This window comes from Leucopleurus acutus (genome assembly GCF_964270905.1).
Source record: "Leucopleurus acutus genome assembly, chromosome: 15".
Lineage (NCBI taxonomy): Eukaryota > Metazoa > Chordata > Mammalia > Artiodactyla > Delphinidae > Leucopleurus > Leucopleurus acutus.
The window spans coordinates 53,838,592-53,859,268 of record NC_139157.1 but is presented as its reverse complement, the minus strand read 5'-3'; the positions used below and the strand labels follow the sequence as shown (position 1 = coordinate 53,859,268).

The window sequence follows — 20,677 nt, the reverse complement described above, 5'->3', positions numbered from 1 at the left end:
TCCTCTAAACTACAATGACTGGGCCCCACACTTGAATAACCAGTGGATCTTAGCTAAGATCATGGCTCATCAAGCTTAAGCATGTATGAGAAAAATAAATGGTCTTTGGTTGAGTATTATGACACCTGACGTATACAATGTAAAATTACAGTTAATAAAAATGAAATATTTCTATTTTATACACAAATCATCAAGTCTGACTTTCATTATTCTTAAGAGATAATGAAACAAGAGTAAGACATTTAAGACAGCCTTGTAGATAAACAAAATATTGTCACCACCATAAAAATATTTTAAAGTTACTGCTGATACAGATTCTTGCTTCTACAACTGGAATACATTTGACTCTTTAGTAAGATTCTTTTAAATTATACTATGGACACAGAGAAAGACATTTTACAATCTAAATATAAATGATAGAATTTTCCAAAAAGTGGAAAAAAAAACCACACACACACACTCTAGGTCTAGAATGGCAAATGCAATACCTATTGATAACTGGGTCTAGTGTAAAAGGAAAGTTAAGGTTTAAAAGAACTTAAGGGCTTCCCTGGTGGCGCAGTGGTTGAGAGTCCGCCTGCCGATTCAGGGGACACGGGATCGTGCCCCGGTCCGGGAGGATCCCACATGCCGCGGAGCGGCTGGGCCCATGAGCCATGGCCGCTGGGCCTGCGCATCCGGAGCCTGTGCTCCGCAACGGGAGAGGCCACAGCGGTGAGAGGCCCGCCTACCGCAAAAACAACAACAACAACAATAGAAGAACTTAAGACTTAGTTTGAATTCAAAACAAGGACTCCATGTAGACTAAGTGCTGAAAAGTGGATTCTTCAACCTGAAGGTAAAGCTTAGCTCCATGTAGTTTCCCCTCAGCTTCCTTGGCTTCTACTCTTTTTTTTTTTAACCTCTTTATAATTGCTTTACAATTGTGTGTTACTTTCTGCTTTATAACAAAGTGAATCAGCTATACATACATATATATCCCCATATCTCCTCCCTCTTGGCTTCTACTCCTTACCCACATTCTTCATCTCAGTTTAAATGGATTCGCAGCTACACTTCTCGACCAATTAAATAGTAAACAGTACAGTTCTTTTCAGCACTGCTAACTATGACTGTACTATTGACATGGGAGATGTACAGTGTATTACTAATCAAAGTGTTTTTTATTCTACAAGAGCAGCAATCTAACAGACATTTTTAGTACTAAAGAACTTGAATAATTGTTTCCTACATCTTAAAGACTCATACCAACTGAATCATGAAGGAAAATATAATAATTTATTAAATGGCGTTTAAATATAAACTGCTTAGAAAAATAATCAAAGAGCCCTGCCTTATAACATAAACCAAAATAAAGTCCAGATGGCTTAAAAATTGGTAAGTAAAAACAGAAACTACAAAAAAGTTACAGAAAAAAAGGTAGATAAACATATATATACAAAATCTTGGGAGTACGGAAGAATTTATTTTAAAAACATAAGGAAAGTACTGATAATAAACTTGCAACCTAATTTAGCACTTTCATTATATAATTTTTATAAATTAAATTTATAATCTAAATTACAGGGAAATCTGTATGTTTAACTTAATATAATTAAAAGGCAAATGATAAACTGGGAAAGATATTTGCAGAGTTAATGTCCCTATATATAAAGAACATTTAAAACCAAATTTTTGAAAATGATGGTAGAATAATGTGCAAAAAACAAAGGAAATCCACACCACACCATACATATATGAAACTATGAAAATAAAAATGATTACATCCTGTATTGATAGAATAAAAGAAACAGGCTGAGGTGAATACTGATATTTTTCTGAAGGTTAAATGAACAATGTCTCAAGGTTATAAAAATTTATATACTTTTGTATCTAAAAATTTCCCTTCTAAGAATTTATCCTGTATTTTTATCCTATATATCCTATATATTACATTTATCCTATATTTATAAATAATCAAACTGGGCTGCAAGTGTATAAAGCACAAGATTTCCTTATTCAGCATTATTCATAAACAGGAAAATGTAGCAATAAAGGACTGTATCAATTAAGGGAGGTCCATAGACTGAAGAATAGACAGCCATTTAAAAAACTAGATCTATAAATGAAACAATGTTTAATGATATATTGCTAAATTCAAAAGTTATAAAATAGGAACAATGTTTTTTAAAAATAAAAATTTATATATGTGAGAAAAATTCTAGAAAAATAACCAAAATGTTAAGTGATTATATTCAGAGACTGATATTAAAGGTGATTTTTTAAAAATTTGAATTGTCAGGCTACCCTGGTGGCACAGTGGTTGGGAGTCCGCCTGCCGATGCAGGGGACATGGGTTCATGCCCCCTGCATCGGCAGGCGGACTCTCAACCACTGTGCCACCAGGGTAGCCCTTAACGCTTTTTATTAAATTACTCAAATCTCTAGGTATTTCTGGCACTAAGTAGACAAAAAAAAAAAAAAAAAAACAAACTGACAAGATTTTCTTTCATAACTTTAGTCTATAATCTGTGAATAATTCATGTTTTATTCTTTGAAATTAGGTACATAGTATATATTATACAGGTATATAATGTATATTTTTCTAATTATATACCTAAAAAACTAAGAAAGTACAGCAAAATATTAATAGTGTTATCTCTAAATAGTAATTAATTAATGGGATTTTCATTTTCTTGTATCTATAGTCTCCATTTTCAAAATTTTCTATAATGGTTATGAACTACTTTAAAAATAAAACAGTTGACTTTAAATTACATATATATAAGATAGATATATAGTCACACTATGTTTTTAAAACAGGTAGGAAAAAGATACATCAAATTATTTACAGTGCTTATTGCTGGCAGGTGATGGTTTTTCTATTTCTTCTAATTTTCTGTGTTCCAACTTTCTTAGAAGAACCATGTACATTTATAATGGAATGACTAAACTATATTTTCATAAATAGAAGGACACAGATGAAATTCTAACTTATCAAGAATGAAAATCAGGAATTCCCTGGTGGCGAGGTGGTTAAGAATCCACCTGCCAATGCAGGGTACACGGGTTCGAGCCCTGGTCTGGGAAGATCCCACATGCCGCAGAGCAACTAGGCCCGTGCGCCACATCTACTTAGCCTGCGCTCTAGAGCCCGCGAGCCGCAACTACTGAGCCCACATGCCTAGAGCCTGTGGTCCGCAATAAGAGAAGCCACCACAATGAGAAGCCCGTGCACCACAACAAAGAGTAGCCCCCGCTCACCGCAACTAGAGAAAGCCCATGCGCAGCAATGAAGACCCAATGCAGCCAAAAATGAATAAATAAAAAATAAATTAATTTTTTTTAAAAAAGAATGAAAATCAGACCTTTTCTTTTACATCTTTCAGAACTGTAAGTTAGAAGAGGTTTAAATCATCTAGTTTTCTAATATCTATGATATTTAATTGGTTCCCAAAGTAGACTTTTCAAAGTGTGGTATCACAAATTATTTTTCAGGCCACAAATCTTAAGACTTTAAAGTTTGATAAGAATTGGAGAAAAACTGCTGTATATGGGTATTATTATGTATTGTGTGCATGTGTATGTGTGTGTTGTCCCAGCAACAAATGTTGGCTACTATCATTGACTTACCTGCAGAAGGAAAAGACTACCAAGTTACAAAATATAATATACATGCTGATAGTCCTGATTGGAACAGTTTATCTTTTATACCTTAAATAAACATTTATTGAGCACTACTATATGTTTTAACTTTAATGCCTAAATAAACCTTTGTTTAATATCTAAAAAAATGGAAAAGGAGGTAAGAAATTGACAATTCAGAGTAATAATTCATTTTGAGTTGTCTATGTCTAAGCCATTAGAAATGGAATCTATTAAATTCTTTCCACATTATCATCAAAACACTTCTTACCTGCCAGTAACAAACTGCAACAGAAGAACTCTCTCCTCTGGAGTAATATCTTCCACAACTTCCCAGAACCACTTAAAAACAACAATAAAAAACTTAGCTCATATTTCAGAGCAACTGCAGGCTTCTTAGTACCAGAGAAATATGCAATATTCATAAAGCATATTTTATTCCATGAAACTCATTTATCAAAAAAGATGTCATACAAAGCGCTCATATGCAATTCCCATGAGAAGATTTAGGGGAAAACTTTACTTTGTTAATTAATGTAGGTTTTCATCCAATAGTGCTGAAAAGCTTACAAGATTAAATAGCAAAACTTAACTTCATTCTAAGCTCTGGAGAGACTTTACCTGAATAACTGGATCTTCTCTTTCATAGCCACTTGTGTATTCAGTATTTTTTATCCAATCACTCACATCAATTTCTGGCATACCAGAAAGCAGTAGCTCCTTTGGGGAAGAAGCAAAATATTTCATTAGTCTTCTCTGGGGGAAAAAAGTGATTACATTTAAATAGTAAATTTGCCTTAATTAGAAACTTTTACATTTAATCCCATGTAAAACTGATTTATTTTTGTAACAGTGTCTGCAAGTCATCAATAACAAGTACTACCTGAGAGAGAACCCTTGATACTAATAATCTCAAATATTGTGAGATGTGGAGATGTCTCTACACTGATACAATTTAATTAAAACATGAGATAGGGCTTCCTTGGTGGCGCAGTGGTTGAGAGTCCACCTGCCGATGCAGGGGACATGGGTTCGTGCCCCGGTCCGGGAGAATCCCACATGCCGCGGAGTGGCTGGGCCCGTGAGCCATGGCCACTGGGCCTGTGCATCCGGAGCCTGTGCTCCGCAGCGGGAGAGGCCACAGCAGTGAGAGGCCCACGTACCACAAAAAAAAAAAACCAAAAAACCATGAGATAACAGTTTACCTTTATATAGAAACACACATGCCACAACAGTTTATATGTGCAATCATTTTGTGAACATTATTATCTTTGATTTATATATATTTTATGAATTTGTTAAATTCTATAAAAATACTATACTCTCAGTATGAAAGTGAAAACAAAGACCTAAATAAATCTGGGTTAAGCAAAGGAAAAGATCAAGAAACCCTAATCACTAGGAAAAAGGAGTTATTATAATAAAAATAGTTATTATTTTTAAAAAACCAAAACACATTTAGGCCTTTGAAGAACTCTATTCTGGAATAATTCCAATCCAACTTTCAAGTCAAATTTCTCCAAGGTGAAAAAAAAATGCAATTTTCCTACTAATGACTTTTGGTATCCTTCTTTTTTCCAGGAAGATCATCAAACAAACAAAATATCAATCCAATAACTAAGAATGAATTAATAATGGCAAAAGTATTTACCATCATGATCCCCAAGAGAAAAGAGAACATGAAAAAGGCTTGTCCAAATCTCTGAATCAGCCCGTATTACACAGGTGGATGTGTTTACACAGTAAAGTGAGGTAATAACTAGCCTAAGCTTAACACCGACAAGCCAGAATAGCAGAGTTTGTTATTGCAGAGATAGATACCATGTGGTTCAAAATCACTTCTCCTACAGCAAGTCCTCATAATATATACCTGCCTAGTATAGAGTATGCTCCTAGTATAGAGTATGAAGGCCAATGTAAGGTGGTGTCTCAGAACTCTGGGGTGTTTCTGGGATCTATTTAAGGAGTCTGCAAGGTTCTCCCTTTTCCAACGTATCTGAGGCTGGATTTTCTCCATTTAGTTCAACCAAGCAACATACCACAACAGATTATAAGCAGAAGCAGATATGAGAACCCAGTTTCTCCTATTAAGCCAGATATTAAAGAAACTTGCAAAGATATAAAACAATGCCACTTCTCCCACTATTTTTGTTTTATTCTGGAAAATGCAGTTTTAATTTCTTAAATGTTTTATTTATGTTAATATGTAATGAATTGTTATTTTTATGTGAATTAATAAAAAATTTTACATTTCTGTTTGAATTTCAAATACAGTTAAGTATCAATTACTATAAACCACATAAACAAACTCTTTTCTTTTAAGGGGTCCTAAGACCAAAAAGTTTGAGAACTGCCTGTCTAGGGTGTGTTTTAGTCCTCCTTGCCATAGTATTATAAAATACTTTAACTAGATGAAAGCATTCTGGTAGGGTGCATTTTATCACCCCCAAATACATTTTCCATCTTCCTTTGCACATTCTATGCCCCAAGAGGCAAAGACTGGCTCTCTTGCCTGTTGGTTTCAGGTTGGGCTCCATCACTGGGCAACAGGCAGGAGTCTGCAGGTAAGGGCATTTTCTGCTCCCTCCCTGCTTCAGTACATCTTTGCAGTAGCTATGTCTCCCCAACTAGAGCTGCCACCTGGTGGCCCCTGGTGGTTCAGGCTCTCACCGGGCTCCTCACAGTACTTCCTCCACTTGTCTTCAATTCTAGGGGTGATAAGGCTTTTCCACTGTTGCTATTCTCTGGATGCCTCAACCATATCTTGTTTCTTCTTAACCTGCCCATGCCTCTTTAAGTTCCTCCATTAAAGTTTCTTTATTTGAACCATCTGGGGAAATTCTGCTCCCTGGCAGTACCCTGACACAGATCTGCCAAAAGGAATATGGATGATTGTTACATGTTTCTTACAACCCATGAGTTTAATCCTCTTCCCTTCTAGGCTGAAGATAAGCTTTTAATAATATTAAGTATGCTTTCATTGTTAATAATTGTGAATAAAAATGAGTGAGAGGATATTCTCTCAAGAAATTTGAAGCATTTCATGAACATCATATGTTATGACTTTGTGAAGAGGACAAAAGCTGTTTATTATCCCATTTAACACCTGGGCAAAAAAAGTTATTAAACTGACTGAAAACAGACGAAATGGGAAGTCCACAATACAAAGTACATATGCATATAACAAAAAGATTTTAAATCCCAATCAATAATTTATTATTTTTTTAATATATATATTTTAAAGTTATATACTTTATTTTTGGCTGTGTTGGGTCTTTGTTGCTACGTGTGAGCTTTTCTCTAGTTGCGGCGAGCGGGGGCTATTCTTCATTGCAGTGCGCGGGCTTCTCATTGCGGTGGCTTCTCGTTGTGGAACACGGGCTCCGGGTGCGCGGGCTTCAGTAGTTGTGGCTCGCGGGCTTAGCTTCTCCGCAGCATGTGGGATTTTCCCAGACTAGGGCTCGAACCCGTGTCCCCTGTATTGGCAGGCAGACTTTTAACTACTGTGCCACCAGGGAAGCCCCTATTTACTTTAAGATTTTTTTTGATGTGGACCATTTTTAAAGTCTTTGTTCAATCTGTTACAATACTGCTTCTGTTTATGTTTTGGTTTTTGGCCCTGAGGCATGTGGGATCTTAGCTGCACCCCCTGCATTGGAAGGCAAAATCTTAACCACTGGACCACCAGGGAAGTGACAAAATAACTGAATTGGTCTGTTGGAATCAATTAGGTACAACATATATAACCCATAAACTAATAGTCAGGAACTGAGTCATGCAGGTGTTCACAGCTCTTAGCTTACCTAGAGTTTACATGACTCAGTGTTTTAATATCCTGGGACCACCATGGATAAACTCATAAGCAGCACAGTATGGCAGGACAGTCCCTCAGACATTTGAGGAACCCCTCAACTGTAATAATGTTATAGATACAGTAATCACAAAATGTTGTCACCATTTTTGAACCTGATAATCACCTCTTGACTTGAGACTGCGTTCTGTCCACAAATGGATGAATACACATCCAGTTAAGGACACTGATGCTACTGGATCCTTCTTTTCACTAAAACTCTAGAATCTAACCAGTATCCTTTAACTCTGATGAACATCTAGCTTAGATGTTTGCACAAACTTATTTAAAAAGTTTTCTATCCCAGTGTAGCAGAGCCCTTTCCTACGAAAGACACAAAGTCACACCAAAGGTTCTAAAACCAAGTCCTACTTATATAGTTCACGCCACTGAGAGGCAATACTGATGAAGAGAGACTGGGCTGTGGTCAGAGACCATGGGTTCACAGTCTGGCTGTAACACATACTCTGTGAACATGAGCAAGTCCCATAGCTTCTTTGGCCTAGTTTTCCTCATCTGTAAAATGGGAATAATAAGTTACCTCAGGGGTCTGATGTGAAGGTTTTAAAAGTTAATACACATGAAGTACCTGGCAAATACTAAGTGTTTAATAATAATAATTATCATCACTGCATAAGTAAGCATCATGCCAACACAACAACACTGCTCTTCCAAAACAATCCCACCATCTGAATCAGCTCAACTGAGTAAAGCCAGAGTAGAAGACAGACTAGGAATCCTGACCTAACTTCTAATGTAAGAACCACAATTAAAAACTTACCAGTAGCAAACCTAAATGTAAAAGACAAAGGAATAAAGTTTTCAGAAGAAAATACAGGAAAACACTTTCATGACCTTGGAATAAGAAACAGTTTCTTAAACAGGACACAAAAAGCTCCACTCATTTAAAAAAAAAAGGGAAGAGAAAAAACAAGTGATAAACTGAACTGCGTTAAAACTAAAAACTTTTATTAGTTAAAAGACACCAGAGTAGGAGAAGATCTTCATAATACATATCTCTAACAAAGACTCCTATAAAGAATATATAAAGATTCCTACAAATCAGAGTTTAAAAAAACACAAAAAACAGAAAACACAACAGAAAAATGGACAAATTACTTGAATAAACACTTCAAAAACAGAGTATACAAATGGCCAATAAACATGTAAAACACACTCAATCCCACACTCAATACCAGGGAAATACAAATTAAAATCACCAGGAAATACCACTACTATTCCACCTGAATGGTAAAAAGAAAAAAGAAAAATATCAAATGCTGTTTAGGATGCAGAATACCCAGAACTCTCATAACCTGTTGGTGGGAGTGTAAACTGACATACTACTTTGGAAAACTACTTGCTAGTATCTACCCTAATGGAATAAATGCACCCCCTAAATCCCAGCAATTCCACTCCAAGATATATAATCTACACAATAGCCTGAAACTGAAAACTACCCACCAAATGTCCATCAAGAGTAGAAAAGACAAAAAAAAAAAAAAAGTATATTAACACAATGAAGTACTACAGAGCAATGAAAATGAACACATTACAACTGCTTGCAATAATACACATGATTCTCACAAACAAAAAGCTGTGCTAAAGAAGTCAGATATATTCTAGGTGATTATTCCATTTACATTAAGTTCAAAAACAGGTAACCTAGTCTATATTATTAGAAGCCAGGAGAGTGGATACCCATGAGGGGTCAGAGTGACTGGAAGAGGACATGAGAGGGATCTGGGGTGTTAGGATTTCTCAGTTTCTTGATCTGGGTGCTGTTTCATGGGTGTATACAGTTTGTGAAAATTCATCAAGCTATACATTTACAATGCATGTACTTTTCTCATGTATATTGTAGTTCAATAAAAAGTTTCATTAAACTCAGTATCAGTAAATTATGAGGCAAAGTTTTTGTCAGTTATTTGTGTTGTTGCTATTTGTTTTTTATACATAGGTCCAGAAAATAATGTAATTTTCTGCTTAACAATTCATAAGTACGTCTCCATTTTTAAATACTAAAAATAGTAACTTTTATGGTTATACAAAAACTAGACAAGTCTATGCTAAATAAAACCATTCATCTTAACCGTAAAAACACAACAAAAAAACCTCAAAACTGACATTTAGTGAAACTAAGTCACCATGGACTTCAACATTATTTAGCAAATTTTGTCCACTACTCTACTAAGACATACTATGAGTGATAAATTGAAAATACTGGTATATGTAAAATTAACCGGTACACACCAATGTACTTATTCATATATTAAAATGAAAGGCATAGGGTGAAACTAATTTTATGAGACAGAATAAAAGCCAAAGGACACTTTTCCACTGATCTAAAATTTATTATTCCAAATTATAAAATTTTTTTATTCCAAATCTAAAATTTATTATTCCAAACTAAGAAAGCAGCCGTACTCTATTTAAAATATTGTGTGGTTTTATTAAGGAGTTAGACAACTCAAAGAGCTTACAAATAATTTATTACCAAAAATAAAAGAGAAAAAAGGAAATGAGGGAAAATGCAGACATAATTCATATAAAATCAGAAATCCTGTTAGATCACAGTAAAGGGCAAGCAAATTAAAGAAGCAAAACAAAACATTCATTAGAGACTAGGGGCCAGCAAAGACAGTGGACTCCATACATGGTTAAAATGGAAAATTATAAAATTATATACATGATGAAACAAGAAGCTGGAGAAGATAACAGAAATACAAGAAAATCCCTCAGTCAATTTTTCTTTTTGGAAAAAATAAAAGGTACAAGAAGTTACTATCAGTATCCTTTACCTCATACAGCCAAACAAAAAATTTAGAAATAATGTGAATATTGCTTTTGGGAAGACTGGCCTTCAACATTTCCCATGTAGAACACTTTGGAAATACATTTTTCTTTATCACCAGTTCACTCCATTCCACATTAAGAAATTGCTAATCTGGTTATTAACCTTAAGAGAAGCACAATCACAAATCTTATACCTCCCTAAAAATCAACATTAAACCATAATGTCTTCTACATTATTCCATTCATCATTGTGCTCCAAAATTATTTCTAAACTACATCAATTGGAGTTTTGTGTTGTGTTGCACAACAACAGAAGAACTGATGTTTGGGACTTCCCTGGTAGTGCAATGGTTAAGAATCCACCTGCCAATGCAGGGGACACGGCTTCAAGCCCTGGTCCAGGAAGATCCCACATGCCGCGGAGCAACTAAGCCCGTGTGCCACAACTACTGAAGCCTGCACGCCTAGAGTCCACACTCCGTAACAAGAGAAGCCACCACAATAAGAAGCCCGAGCACCACAACAAAGAGTAGCCCCCACTCGCCGCAACTAGAGAAAGCCCGTGCGCAAAAACGGAGACCCAACACAGCCAAAAGCAAATAATAATTTTAAAAAAAGAACTGATGTTTTTCCTTACCAATTCATATTCATCAAAAAGTTGTATGAGGGAAGGTGGAATGAACATATGAAAGCCCTGTAAAAAAGCATTAATCTGAGGCTGAATGGCTCTTGTCATTCGAAGTTCAGTGACAAGCTGGACATACTCCGCCTATTAAAAAAAAAAAGTTTCTGTGATGATTTCTTTTTAATTTCACGTACTTAAGACACTATTGATATAATCATTTCTCATTTAAGAGGTAAAGGTTTAGAATTAATTTGGCAGAAATATCATACACCTCAGCAAACCAGTAATCTACCATTCACTAACCTGTTTAGGCCAAAATCCTAAGAATCAATCACCCAGGTTTCTCTCACACCCTCTATCAGCAAGTGCTATCAGATCTACCTGAAAAAACATTCTCAATCAGACCTTGTCTCACCACCTCCACTTTTAGCACCTTGGGCCAAGCCGTCATCATCTCTCACCCGGATTACTGCAACATCTGGTATCACTGCTGCCTCTGTTTGCCTCTGTTACTGCTTCTTCACCACACCAGAGTGACTTTTTAAAATTACGTATAGATTTTTTATATATAATTCAGATCACATACCCTCCTTCTCAAAACCCTACAATGACTTCCTATGACACTTGGATTGAAGTCCAAACTCCTTTCCTAGTCCATAAGGCCCTAAATGAGCCAGCCTCTGCCTTGCTCTCTCATCTCATTTCCTTCCACTTTCCCCTTTGCTCCCTCACTCTATCCCCCAAACACAAGCTTGCTCAGGCCTCCTTGTCTGTATACTTCCTGGTTTCTCTGACTGAAATCTCTTACTAGACTGTAATCTCTCTGTAAGCAGGGGCTGTTTTGTTTACCAGTATATATCCTCAGCTCTTAAAAAAGAGGCTGTCACTTTGTAAGTGTTCAACAAATAATGTGATGAATGCATACATTCTACAAATTCATTTAAAACACACTTAGAACCTGATAAAAAGACTCATTTAAGTGTAGCCTATTTGATTCTGAGTTAAGGTAACCTATTTTCACACATTTTCTTTTAAAATACACATCACCATCATCTAGAACAGTGTCTCTTAAAATTTAACTAAAAAAATGTATTTTGGCTCAAACAAAATGAATTATCATCACTCTCTGTATATAAACCCTACCATTGTCATTATTCATATATTTTAAATTACAACTAAGTGAAACTTTGAGAGTTAAAAGCAATATGCTGTACATGGTTCTCACCTCCCAGGAATGAATGCTCTAAACACAGAGGGAGAAAACCTATTTTAGGCCCCCTCCTTTAATATATTTTTTTTTTTGGCACTAATCTGATGCTCTGTTCCCCCTGCCAAAAAAACGTCAGGCACTGAGCCAGCAAGTTATACATGATTCCGGCTATGAATTCTCCATACATCTCAGACCTACAGAATTGTCACAATGGATTACTCACAGCTCTCCCCAAACCCTGCACGGCTCCTTCTGCAATCTGGCACGGGGAAAGCTACCGTCTATGCTATTCAATCTACTCCCACCCCAAATCCCACCGCCAACCGCCCAAAGGTTTTTCTCCATTGTATAGGAATTAATCAGTTTCTACAAGTTACATCCAGGTAGTTACTAGAGAGAGGGAAATAGAAATGTGTGCCAAACAATCAAACAGAAACACAAACTAAATTTTCAGGATCCAATCTAAAAAATAATATATATAACACACTTCCAAGTAATAACCAGCAATGATTTCAGCATTAACACGTGATTATCTTTTAACTGATGTCTGTTCTAACTAAACTGCTTAATGAACATACTAAAATTTTTCTCCTCCATTCATTCATTAATAATTATATATTTCTCTCACGATGTTTTGCTTTTATAATCTTAAGGTACTATTCACTAATAATTATTCAAGACCTCAAATTATAAAGCATGAACTGCTCAAGTACACTTTATTTTAATTTGCCATTGTATTCCATATTTATCAGAATAGTACACACTCTTTTCTATCAATTAATTCCTATTATTTCCTCATACATTCTATTTTTAAAAATTAATTTCACAAATATACTAATGTCCCCTCTAATATTATTTCCCACATTTATTTTTGTAGCTCTGGCCCACAGTTATTAGATATCAATTTGTGAAAAATCAGCTCCTCCAGATACCAGTCTCCACATTAAGTTAATTTAAATATGGACAAATCTTGGTCTAATTATTTCTCAGTCAAATAAAATCCAAGCCATCACAAAGTCTCCTGAGTTGTTTAGTAAAGTAAGAGTTTTCCAGGTAGTTGAAAGACAACTGTGTTTAAGAGAAAAAATCTGAATCCAGCTGCTTCTAAAATGTTTCCCTGCCTCCTTAAAGAGCACATCCTCAGAGAGAATAACACACATTAACGTGTTCTTGATGACACAATTATTACTATGAACATCCACTATTATCATACACTAACATTCTGACGGTTCATACTGTACAGAAATACACTGGTTGCATTCCCACCACCTACGAAGGCATCGAAGTGACTCATCCACACACTTCATGCCCTTGAGTAACTACATCAAATACCTTAAATGCTCTAAGGAAACAGTCAACATGTAGATGACAATCAGTCCACAAAACACCGGCATAAAGAGTTGTTCAAATAAACATTAAATATAAAGGAAACCTAAAATCCCACTTCATTCTAAGGTATTTAAAGCGATGATATAACTTGGGTGTGGGGGGTATTTTTATCCCCAACAGATGTATACGTGCTCCCACCTGAGTTGTACTGTTAATTCTTTGAGGGCATAAGATAATACCAGATGCCACAAAAGTAAATTGGAGAATTAACTATACTAAAGAATCTGAGTTAGTACCTGTTCTGGTGAAATAGTTTGTTTATAGAAAGCTTTCAACTTACAAAGCCTCAGCATAGAGATAACAAAATTAAAAAGAGCCTTAGCAACTTTTTCCTAGCTCAACCTCTGAGCCTCATAACTGATATAAGATAGGTAAGCAAAGAATAAGTGCCAAGGGAAAAATAAAAACACTAAGATTGAGATTCAACTTTCAGATATTACGTTCCAGTTAAATTGCATGTCTAGTTACAGAAACATTTTGTTTTAATTATCTCCTAGTCTTCTGAATGTGTGCAATGAATAATATCACCCCTTGGAAATCTTCCTTAAAATTTTAACTTCTTTTCAGGCTTTGAATCTAAATTATGTCTTCTTATGAGAAGTGGTGGTAACATTGAAAATTGACACCTTTTTTTTGAAGCTATTTTTCTTCTTGAAAATTTTTTTCACGATTTTTGAAAGATATATATATATATATATATCATGTTTACTTAACTAACAGTTAACTTTTAATAGTGAAAGCAAAATGTTCTTATCCCAAGTAAGCTGATAAACTTGGACATACTTGTAAAACTGTTTGAAATAGTTATTTTTACTTTTAAATTAATAGTTTAAAATGGCATTATGACTGGCATAATTCAATTCACTGTTTGAATATAAATGCTTTAGTAATAAAAGCTTCTTTCCTGGGCTTATCCACTTGATTATTATTGCTCTGGTATGTAAGAGTTTTCACTGAAAATTTCTCCATTGAAAACTCAAAGGATACCAGATTTCTTCTGCAGGAATAAGTAGATATAAGAAAAAAGAGAGGCACATTTTTACAATGTAACATTTTCCAATAACTTATCCTTTACCAATATATTCTTATTTTTAAGGTCACTAATTAGTTATAAAGATTGACAGTCTGATAAAATCCTATTACATCAGTTTCCGTAGAACAAATTCAGTCATGGAAAATAGTGACTCTTCAGGTTACCATTACAAGGATTTGGTGATTTTTTTTTTTTTTTTGCGGTACACGGGCCTCTCACTGTTGTGGCCTCTCCTGTTGCGGAGCACAGGCTCCGGACACGCAGGCCCAGTGGCCATGGCTCACAGGCCCAGTCGCTTTGCGGCATGTGGGATCTTCCCGGACCGGGGCACGAACCCGTGTCCCCTGCATCGGCAGGCAGACTCTCAACCACTGCACCACCAGGGAAGCCCCGGGTTTGGTGATTTTTAAAGTGAATTTTTAGAATATACCGACTAAAATGCAGAGGAAAGTATGTCCTCCTTCACTGACAAAAAGATACTAAAGATAATTTAAAACCCAATCTAAAAATACATACATACACTCAATATGGAGAACCTTAGACCTAAACTGTTTTAAAAGTTTTCAGAGTAATAAAAAGATCTCTCATAGTATACTTTTCTGAAGATACACATAGGAATCCACTTTAAGTCAATAATCTATATAGACAAGCTTGTATTTTGTACTTGGATGGGTATCAAATGTGCTTGTATGTGAAATAAATCAAATTAAACGAGCAATAAAATATAAGGTATTAACCAAATAAAAATGAAATGGAGGAAAACATACTAAATTTTTAAATTGAACTATAGTTGATTTACAATGCTTTGTTAGTTTCAGATGTACAGCAAAGTGATTCAGTTATATATATATGTGTGTGTATATATATATATATATATATATTCTTTTTCATACTCTTTTCCATTATAGGGTATTACAAGTATTGAGTATAGTTCCCTGTGCTATACAGTAGGTCCTTGTTGTTTATTTTATATATAGTAGTATGTATCTGTTAATCCCAAACTCCTCATTTATCCCTCCCTCCCTCCCCATCCTTGCCCTTTGCTAACCATAAATTTGGAAAACACACTAAATTTGTATTTGCTACCTTGTTCATATTCAGTGCCTTAGTATATGAGAGGCCCAGCAGTTACACAACCATACAGACCTCGATTAAAACTGAGGGTCTACCAGTTACCAATTTTGAGCCCTTAGACAGTTATTTTACTGTCTATATTCTAAAGAAATATAATGTCATAGTTACAAGCTCAGGCTTGAAATTTATAGACTGTCTGGATTCAAAACCACCACTTATTAGTCTTGTGATTTGGAGGAAAGCTACTTAACCTCTCTATGCTTCAGTTTCCGCACCTGTAGAAAGGGGTATCTATACCTCATAGGATTGTTTAACTGTAAGTTAATATACATAAAGCACTTTTAACAGTGCCTAGCACATTATAAACACCTAATACATGTAAGACGCTTTTATTATTAAAGCTGTTCCCACACTGAATGAATAGAAATAACTATCTCAAAAGGCTGTTAGAGTAAATGAGAAATGCATAAAGAGCACAACTCAAATAAATGAAATATACACAAAGTACTCAATAGGCAGTGGCTATTATCATCACTAGAGAATACAACTGATGTGATGAGGCTGATGACTAGGAGAATGACAACACCACCCATCATTCTAGAGCCCATCCACCTAAGTGGCTCATCCTGGAGTCCTTCTTTTTCACCTTCCCAAACAGCTAATTATCATGTTCTACAAATTCTACATCCTCAGAAAGATGTCTCATTTTCTCCATCCTCACTGCCACTGTCTTATAAAATCACTCATGCATGCTCCCCAGAGCAACGCCACAATCACTTATCAGTTGCCCTGACTCCAATATTGCCCCATTTCAACCCATTCTTCACAATCCAAGTTGAGATTGGTGTTGTTTTTCTTAAAAAACATAAATTCAGTCATGTCAGTGCCCTCTACAGCATCTGCAATCATCCCTAAGCCTTCAGAATAATTTTCAAATTTCTAACTGTGGATGCAAAGTCTTTCAAATTTGGTCCCTGTCTACCTCTCCCACCTTATCTTTTCCCACTCATTTACTTTGCAATCTACGCTAAGATCTACAACTCTGACCTACCTGTGGTTCCCCAAACAGACCATGCTCTGCCATCTCTGTGCCCTTCTATAAGCCCAGAACATGTCCTTCTCCCCTTCCTCACTCCTATCTGACCACTTAATGCTTCTCCTCTATAACTCAACTTCCATGCCACCTCCTCCATTCCCTGATATCTGTCCCATCTCACCCCCCCATTTTGTTCTCTCCCAGACTTAATGAACTTTATGATTAGTATGGTAAAAGTGTTGTTAACACTTAAAAGCCACGGAGCTTACTCTTCAGTACTAAGAACTAGAACTGAAGGTCTAGCAAAAATATGTCACTCCTAACTTAAGGTTTTATGGTTCCACAATTTTATCGTTTGGTCAAGAATTTAAAAGTGAAAGTGAAAAGTTAAAGCAAAACTTTTTAAAATGCTGAAAATACTATTTAAATGTAAATGTTCAGCTCCTGGTAATTCAGCCATTTTCTAAAGTGAAACCAAGTGATCTTATTTTTCCCTCTAGATTTTAAAACAAATCATTGACAGATATAAAATTGAATTTAAAAGAGAATTTTATTTCAAATATGGAATATATACTGTTCTGCCTACATTACTTATTACGTATTTATTAATATACTTCTTTTTAAACAAAGGTATTTTATCTATTTGGTTTCAGTCTACAATTACCAAAGCCTTTCAATAAAACTTAGGAATAAATGACTCCCCCATGTGGAGATTAGCTTACATCGACTTTTTCTTACTAACATGCTTGGCAAGTCACTTAAGCTTCAATATGCTTAGAAATTCTGAAGTTGACGCCAAATGTGACAATTATAACTTTATACCTAAAGTTAAGTAAAAGGCTGACCCTAGAGTAACAGAAAAAGTTCATGACAGAAATGTATGTTAAAATATAACAATAACACCTCTAAAGAACACGGTTTGAAAATTTTATTTGTAAATTGAATAATTTAACAATTCTAAATCAAGTGATCAATTTAAGATGTTAGAATGTTTTTAAAGATTTTTAATTTTAAAAAATCAGGTTGCTTATTGCACAAACATTAAATGCTTAAGCATCAACAATTTGATATACAATTACACTTGACCTTTACTAGTAATATTAGAAAAATGAGAGGCTCATTTTATTGTGAGAAATGTTTGTATCAGAAAAACAAAAGCTGAGAATTAACATATTAGTGATTGAGATCCTGCTTTTACCTCTGTATTACTGAACCTCATCATCAAAGTTAGCCTGTCATTAACAAAACAATGTCAGTAATATAGTTAAATAAAAATGTGCTAAACTTAGAAACAAAACATCCAAGCTCTTTCATGTTACAGCAATATTCCAGCCTCAGGCTAGACTCACATCAAGCCTCAATGTAAGTGTATTCTTATTTGTTATTGTTTATTAAATATCTTCCTTCTTTATAGATTTTAATACAAAAACACAAATGCAAAAGAATAAAATACATATTTAAAAAATCTAAACAAAAATCATGTCATATGGAAGAGAGGCTGTTAGGAGATACAAGTATAAATATAGCTATCTACCATGCAATTGTTAATGAGCCTTTCCACTTTTCATATATCTGAGAGGAGTGACAAATCCAATCACCAGAGAGTGTATTCACAGATAGGAATCATGTATGAGACTCTCTCATGAAAAGCAATCACTTGCTTATAATGAAGATTTTATGACTTCATTACCCCTAATTGAGAGGAGGTAGCCACTGTAAAATAAAATAATAAATGCACTATGAGGTGGACAATCTAATAATTAGAAGATTTTATAAAAATTTCCATTCACTGGCAAGTTCATATAGATTCAAAAACTTATTTTAAGCATTTTACTATTTTAATCTTCCAGAGTTTAACGTGACTCATTATATTAAATCAAGTAAGATCTACCTCAGTGTGATTACTTTTACTAACAGGATGAAGAACCTTAGACTTGAAACTAGGAGACCTGGGTTTTGGCCCCAGCTTTACCATTAACTCTTCAGGCTTCAGTGTCCTCATGTGTAAAACGAGAGGGTAGACTAAAACTTTACTAAGTATAAATGTACAAAAACTCAGGTCCTGATTTTATATGCAAAAACTAAATTTCTTTTGTTTTTAAATATGTATAGTATCTAAGTTTCAAAAGGTAAAATTACCTAGCTTAATTTAGGTCTTCATTCCTATAGATATGTGAAATCTAGGAACCTATTTTTATAGAAAACTATCCAATAAAAACTAACTTTTGTGTTGTGTTTTTCAGTTTAACAAATGCTGGTACCAATTCTGTATGGGAGGTATTATTATCCCAAGCACACAGAATAGAAAACTGAGGCTCAAAGAGGTTAAAACACAGCCAAGTCTTTTGGCTTTAAAAAAAAAAACAAAAAACTACATTTTACTATATCTCTAGTCTACAAAATGATTCAGTGGACATTACTTTTTAAGTTAGCTGATTCTGAAGCTGTCTTGGAATTATAATCCAATAAAAGGAAAGGAAAAAGGTTTTAGTCCTGTTTTACCAGAAGTTGCTACTGGTAAGTGATAGAACTGGAATTCCAAAACCAGATTTTCTGACTCCCAATTTCCTACATAATCTATCAAAACATAAAATAAAGCTGTATTATATATTAAAGTAATATTAACTTTCAACAGTGTAATTTAAAACGTGCACCAAGTTTTTAAAAAATATGTACAAACAGGAGATATAATAATAAATAAAAATAATCAAGTTATAAAGTTAAAAAAAGATCAAGTTCAGAGGTCCCGTAGAATTTACTGCATCCCAAAAGTGTGTACAAAGTTTAAACACTGGGATTTCTTCTCTCTATTGGAACTATTAATATCGTACTTCTAAAACATGAAATAGTGATCTAGTGCAAATATGATATTGATGTAAGTTTGTATTTCTAATCAAATGTTTTGATATGCAGATGCCCAACTTACACAATCAACTGAACTATGCTCTAGGCTGCTTCAGGAACTGCCTCAGCATATCTAACACAACAATGAAATGATCCTTTATAAGTCGAAGTCTGGTATTTGACGGTTTAGTTAATTTAAATATTTTATCTGTTATAAATGTTACAAAAGTCTAACAGTAAAAGTTTTCCTGGCTAGTGCCAGGAGACTTAGAGTAATTAGCAAACTATCGGGGCTAAGTTACAAACAATGGCTAAGGTAAAAATTCAAATACTTACTTTGTTATTTTGTGTTACAAGAATACTTCCACCCCCAGGTTTCAAAGGCACCTCTTCCATTGCTCCAAACACATCAGTCTCAACAGAAAAAGTTAGTTCTAGACCCAAATCACTAATATCATTATCTAAAATCCACTGCAAATTTTTGGCATATTCTGGATCAATGGATGCCACATCTTGGTAATTCACAGGAATACCTAAAAATGCAAACATACAGCGGTTATAGTCTAAATGTTTCTGCCTTTCCTTATCTGTTTAATGGTGAAATACTGCCCTCTACAGATACTCTGTAAAACTGCAAAATATAATCCAATTCACAGCATGACTTAAATGAATGTTAATTCCTGAATTTGGAAGTCTGTAAATTTAAGCTTACATTTCTACAATGTAACCTTTCTTTGAAACAGCTCTTCAGGAACTTATTATAAACTTTAAAAAGTGCCAATTCTCTTAAGTATATTCATATTAAAATGCATTTTTAGCATAAACCTACACACACTAAAATGGAAAAAAAAAACTTTTTTTAATCAAAAATGTAGGTTATTTTTTCTCTCCCTCAGGCCCCCAAATGCCTTACATACACAGTCTCCAATCAAAACAAAAATTATTCACCCAAAATGCCACCATTTATCTACTTAATTTTCGCTAGAGCCTATAAGAAAAACACTTTAAATAAATGCCTAAGGAAATAACAATGGAGCCATACCAAGAATGTGCTTGTAGAATGATCTCGTGAAGTAAATGTTCACCAGCTGCCTATGGTTCAGAGCTAATCCCAAGATCTGTCCAGCAAACCGGAAATAGTTCAAGTGATCGGGATTTACATAGGAGTTGCTATTAGGTTGAAAAGTTGTTCCTAT

At 34.7% G+C, this 20,677-nt stretch overlaps 1 protein-coding gene across 1 annotated transcript in view; it reads right to left on the bottom strand.

Moving 5' to 3' along the window:
- Positions 1-20,677, bottom strand: part of HACE1 (HECT domain and ankyrin repeat containing E3 ubiquitin protein ligase 1) — a 94,252-nt gene that overhangs the window by 4,302 nt on the left and 69,273 nt on the right. Inside the window, exons 18-22 of the mRNA XM_082855638.1 lie at positions 20,524-20,673; positions 19,818-20,014; positions 10,908-11,039; positions 4,246-4,344; positions 3,896-3,966 (exon numbers count right to left, since the gene is read on the bottom strand). Coding sequence (XP_082711764.1) covers positions 3,896-3,966; positions 4,246-4,344; positions 10,908-11,039; positions 19,818-20,014; positions 20,524-20,673 — 649 coding nt within the window. The remainder of the gene's footprint in view (positions 1-3,895; positions 3,967-4,245; positions 4,345-10,907; positions 11,040-19,817; positions 20,015-20,523; positions 20,674-20,677) is intronic.